The 5,594-nt window shown below is 43.1% G+C and overlaps 1 protein-coding gene across 1 annotated transcript in view; it reads right to left on the bottom strand.

The window, feature by feature from the left end:
* Positions 1–492: 492 nt before the first annotated feature.
* Positions 493–5,594, bottom strand: part of LOC101851954 — a 6,703-nt gene continuing 1,601 nt past the window's right edge. Inside the window, exons 2-4 of the mRNA XM_005099605.3 lie at positions 1,626–4,036; positions 1,039–1,353; positions 493–528 (exon numbers count right to left, since the gene is read on the bottom strand). Of these exons, the coding sequence (XP_005099662.1) occupies positions 493–528; positions 1,039–1,353; positions 1,626–3,878 (2,604 nt within the window). The 5' untranslated portion in view covers positions 3,879–4,036. The remainder of the gene's footprint in view (positions 529–1,038; positions 1,354–1,625; positions 4,037–5,594) is intronic.

Consider the following 5,594-nt stretch of genomic DNA (forward strand, 5'->3'; position numbering starts at 1 on the left):
TAATAATAATAATAATAATAATAATAATAATAATAATAGTACGTGTAACTCGCCTGTCAGTATCTGAAAATAACCAATGTATCTGCAGAGGCGATCTATTTCCGAAAGCGAAATAGAAGGATTACGGATATAGATAAATTTTGTCTTCTGCTATGGCCAATGACACCAAAATTCGAGCAGAAAAGAGTTTGCCAAATTCTGAGCACTCGAAAGATTCATTTTCCCTTGAGAATGTGCGCAGCTTTCAGGTTTCTTGACACAGACATTTAATTGTGGTTCGTAACTTTTAATTTCTTTTACGAGGTCTTATTTAACCATTGCCGTTTGTTACATCTACGTTTTATTGTTTTAAAGTGTATTACTCCAATACTTAAAACAACACACCCACAGCTTTCGTTCATTGAAACGAAAGCAAAATAATTGAAAGCAACGTTAAATAGATGCCCCCTCCCCAACCCCCCAACCCACACAACGATACGTCATGACATCTTATTAGACTAACAGAGCAAACTCCAAATACTTGACGTACTGTGAGACGAGAGGCATGGAAACTTAATGATATTTTACAATTCTGGTGAAACTAAAACATAAGCTGATGAAACTAAAACGTAAACTGATATAACTAAAACACAAACCTAATCTAGATATAGTACAAAATGACGAAGCAAAACATTCTTAACACCCCCTCCCCTTTTCAGCGTTTTTCTGAAATAAAAGAAGAAGAAACAAATAAACACAAAGGAAAGAAGTGGAAAGGCAAAAACAAAACAAAATCCCAAAGCACTGACCTTGAGCTTTGCCAGGTCAGAATTGACGTCGCGAGGGCTGGACTGTTGCGGTTGCTGTTGTAGCTGCTGTTGTTGTAGCTGCTGTTGTTGTAGCTGCTGTTGTTGTTGCTGCTGCTGCTGCTGCTGCTGCGGCTGTTGTTGCGACGGTTTGTCCCGTGATACGCTGTTGTTGCCGCTCCTGCCGTTGCCTCCGCTGTTGTTATTGTTGTTGCTGTTGTTGTTGTTGTTGTTGTTGTTGTTGTCCGCAGACCTGTTGCTGTAGTTGTACGTGCCAGGTAAACCGGCCCCCGGCGTGCCCAGATTGGGCTGCGACACGTGACGTAACATGGGAGGTCGACTCGCCTGACCGTGACATTGACCCTGACCTAGTTTCGTGGTCGTGGAAATAGCCGAGATCACGGGGACTTGCAACAGCGATGTCGACGATGAAGGTGATAATGATGGTGACGATGATGATGATGATGACGGTGGTTGTAGTGGTTGTGGTGATAAAGAAGATAAAGGCGATTGGGGCAACGTCAAAAGCGATGACGAAGGTAGGGGTAACAGCGAGTGCGATAATGGGCTACCATATGCAAGAGTCTTTGATCCAACTGGACAAAAATTCTCTCGGAATAAAATCGGAGAGCTGTCTCCCTCTCCGCGTGGCGTGATTGCTCCTTCTACCAGCCTGGTATCGGGGAGAGAGCGGGCAATGACCTCTTGAACACTTAGGTCAATATCATGGTCAGATACTATTTGTTGATCAGTTAGTCCTCCTCCTCCTCCTCCTCCTCCTCCTACTACTACTACTACTACTACTACTACTACTACTACTACTACTACTACTACTACTACTCCTCCTTCTAATCCTTCCTCTTCCACCAAAATGATTGGGACGCTCACAGAAGGTAACTTGCACGACCTGGGTAATTCATTGCCCTGCATTTCAACTCTCAAATGTGAAGTTTCATTTGACGGTCCCATCTCAGATTTGACTTCAGATGTTGTGTCAGAACTTATCATCTCCAGTTTTTCTTGAGTTTTTCCATTACATTCCTTATCGAATGAAACACGAGGAGTGTTATGAGAATCCATGTCTTCGAATTCGACACGGATTTTATCGGAACATTCATTGTTGAATTCAAGAGAGTCTCTGTCAAAACACCTGTTGTCGAATTCGGTAGGAATTTTATCGAAACATTTGGTCTCCAATTCGGTAGGCATGTTATCAAGCCATCCGTTGTCGAATTTGATAGGGATTTTATCTGAACCTTCGTTCTCAAACTCGACACAACAAGTTTTATTCGAAGATCTGATTTCGTTTTCGACGTGCGATTTGTAAGAGCATTCGTTCTCAATTTCAATGTGGGACGTATTCGCTGGACATTTATCGTCGAATTCGACTTGATTGCCTGACTGAGAAGGAAGCAGTTTTCCCTCCTCAAGGATGGTCATTCTGTCGACAGATTGTGAACTTGCATAAGATAAAGGCTCATCCTCAACCGAGAACATTTTCAAATGGGATTTTTTCTCAAAATTGCCATTCTCGAACCCAAAGACATCTTGTTCTGCTTTGGAAGCAGGGCGGTGTTTTTCCTCTGACTCTGATATGGTGTGTTCGCTGCCACACTGTGACGTGTCGAAAGATGCCGCTTCCTCTAGCAAACAAACTTCAAATGGGGAAATCTCCCCAGAAGTTTCTTTCTCCACATTAATATCGGCATTCGTTTCAAATGGAAAACCACCAATACTTTCTCCAACCGGAACATTCGACTGATAGGAAAAATCTGACCTCACACAAAGCGACGCTTCTTCTCCATTGATAGGAGCTCCGATATCTAAAATTTCTCCAGAACATTCGTTCAGTTCCTCAGTAATATTTTCTTCAGCACTAAACAGGCCGTCAAGTTTTTCTTCTTTCACGCGCGAAGCAGGATCTTCCTGTCTCTCAGTCACAAAAAGCAAATCTTTATCTGCTAGTGGATTGTCAAATTCGGCAAATTCCGGACTTGTACTTTCAACTTCACTGGGTACACCTTTTTCTGCGGAACTGATATTCTCTGGTGCCGTTAACGCTGAGCTTTCTACAGAATTACTGTGTCCATCCTCAGCAGCTTCCCGTTTTTCCAACTCGAGTGTGCGTCTGCTTTTCTGTCGAACCGGTTGGCGCTTGGCATTGGGTTGAGCAAACTTCTCTTTGAACGCTATAATTATGTTATCCACTTTCTCCGGCTGGCACTCCACCCGGCTCTGAGCTAGAGCTGTGAGAACCGGTTCTGATACCAGATCATCCGGTTGTAGATGGGTGTAAGGCCTCTTTGAACCCTCTGAATTTTCATCCTCCAATGACTGAATCAAATTCTGGAACTTGTCTTCAATTTTTTCCTTTTCCTTGCGTTCACAAACTGGGTTTATCTCCAAACAGTTACCATTATCTGACGTTAAAGTATCGGTTACTTTTGCATTCATAACCGGTTCTTCACCTCGAAAGCTCGTCACTTCAGTCTCATACGCTACATTTTGGCCCCAGCAAAAGCGTGGGCAGTCCTCAATGGTATTATAATGGTTTAAATCGCTAGTCAGATCCGACACCTCCAGAAGGTTGCAGTTCGAGTCTTCTTTGTGCCCCTCCCAACACTCGGAGACTGTGGGCAGGACGCTAACGTGACGTATCAAGGACAGAGACGGGATGTGTTTTTCAGCGATGTGCACATTTGGCAACAACGCTTGACATGTTTCGTTGATTTGAAGTCCGGATTTCGTCTTCTCGTTTACTTTCGACTCTTCATCAAACGCGTCGGCACCGTCCTTATTCTTGACTAACTTCATCTTTGAGTCGGCCGTAGCTTCGTTATTTTCGTCATCTGTGTTCTTTTTCTGGGCAGTACCGCTCTTTTCAATATTGCTGCTGTTGCATCTGCTGTTGCTGCTGCTGTTGCTGCTGTTGTTGCTGCTGCTGGTGCTTTTGTTGTTGTTGTTGCTGTTATCACCAATGCAGGGTACGTACACGTTGGTCCTATCGTTCTGTTCTCTCGTCGTGTCTCCATCGTCCGTCTCCTCAATCATAGACAGCTGTCTTTTGCTCGCGAGGTCTTTGCGACCCCCCATGGTGACTGGAAAGGGCCTCACCGCTACACCAAACACGCTGGTGAGTAACCTATATCGTGGTAGTTTCACTCACACCATTTCCACACGTCTTGCTGCTTGCAGATACTGGCTGGCGGTCCCTGGGGAGCTCCAGGCGATTTTGGTGTTGTTGTTCAAGGCTGAAAAATAAAAGAAATACGATTTTGAGAGCCCGGGAGTGAATCGGGACGGTTTATAGATAGATAGATAGATAGAGAGAGAGAGAGAAAGAGAGAGAGAGAGAGAGAGAGCGAGGGAGCGAGCGAGGGAGCGAGAGAGAGAGCGAGGGAGCGAGAGAGAGAGCGAGGGAGCCAGAGAGAGAGCGAGAGAGAGCGAGAGAGAGCGAGAGAGCGAGAGAGAGAGAGAGAGAGAGAGGGGGGAGGGAAGAGGGTTTGGATTGAGAAAGAGGATAGAAAGAAAGGGAGGAAGACGTCAGAGCTAAAGCAAGGTGAATATGATGGCTGGTAGGTAGGGGATTCGGTGGATTTGTGAAAGTTGGGTAGGTTGCTGAAACGTAGAATTAAACAAGAAGAGATAAACTACCCTTTAGTATTCAATTAGAATTCAACAAACAAACCCTTTTCAACGCTTTAAAGATGCCACGAACACATTACACTATGCCCAATCAGCAGTAGGCCGAAAGCAATGTTGAGGCACATTTCAAACGATCATTATACACCCATCAGAAACACGATTTTATATTAATACATCATATTTATTTCTCAGTTTGCATGTTGTCTCTTGCTGTTTTAAAACAGAATTGAAAAAAAGCTGTATGAATAACAAAGTTTTGATTCCCTTTTAAAGTGCCCGAAAACAGAACGTCTTCAAGTCACTACCCCGGGATTACAAAGCTCAATCTATGCGTTACTAGTTTTAAGAAATTTGTTAATAATTTTTTTGAGTCTCACAATAACCCGCCAAGTTTATTTCGAATGCAATTCTTTTGAATAACTTGATGACGACTCCGAATAATCTTACGATGTTGATAAAGCAAATAGAATATTTACTGGTTTCTCACATCGTGGTCTTAGTAAGTCAAAACGGCCAAACATGTCCTATAGAACTATGTAATTTTGAGATAGCGATTCCTGTTGTCAAAATTAATGTCCAGAATGCGCATCCCCAGCGAGTAAGCAAGAAAACATACCTTCACCAAGAACGTTCTTTACCTTAATAACTTCGCGGACAAGCAGGAAAATTCTTAAAATAGTTCTGTCAGGAAACGTAAAGAAGCTAGATAACATGTGTATAAAACATTGCAATTATCTCCTTTTTCTCGGCCTATGTCTCGGCCTCTGCCTCTCCACCCCTGCCCTCTCTTTCTCTCACTGTCTGTCTGTCTGTCTGTCTGTCTGTCTGTCTGTCTGTCTATCTGTCTGTCTGTCTTTCTGTCTGTCTGTCTGTCTGTCTGTCTGTCTGTCTGTCTGTCTGTCTTTCTGTCTGTCTGTCTGTCTGTCTGTCTGTCTGTCTGTCTCCCGAAACACACACACATACACACATACCTATAAACACACACAAACAAACACTAACCCATATACACACACACATGCACTTACATTAAACAAAAAACAACAACAACAACAAAAACAACAAAAACACCCCCCCCTACACTATATTATTATGCAGATGCACGTATTAAGTTCGAGAATATATAATTATAATATCTATCTATCTATCTATCGTGTGTGTGTGTGT

The sequence above is a fragment of the Aplysia californica genome, unplaced genomic scaffold, assembly GCF_000002075.1.
Source record: "Aplysia californica isolate F4 #8 unplaced genomic scaffold, AplCal3.0 scaffold00219, whole genome shotgun sequence".
NCBI classification, from domain to species: Eukaryota; Metazoa; Mollusca; class Gastropoda; order Aplysiida; family Aplysiidae; genus Aplysia; species Aplysia californica.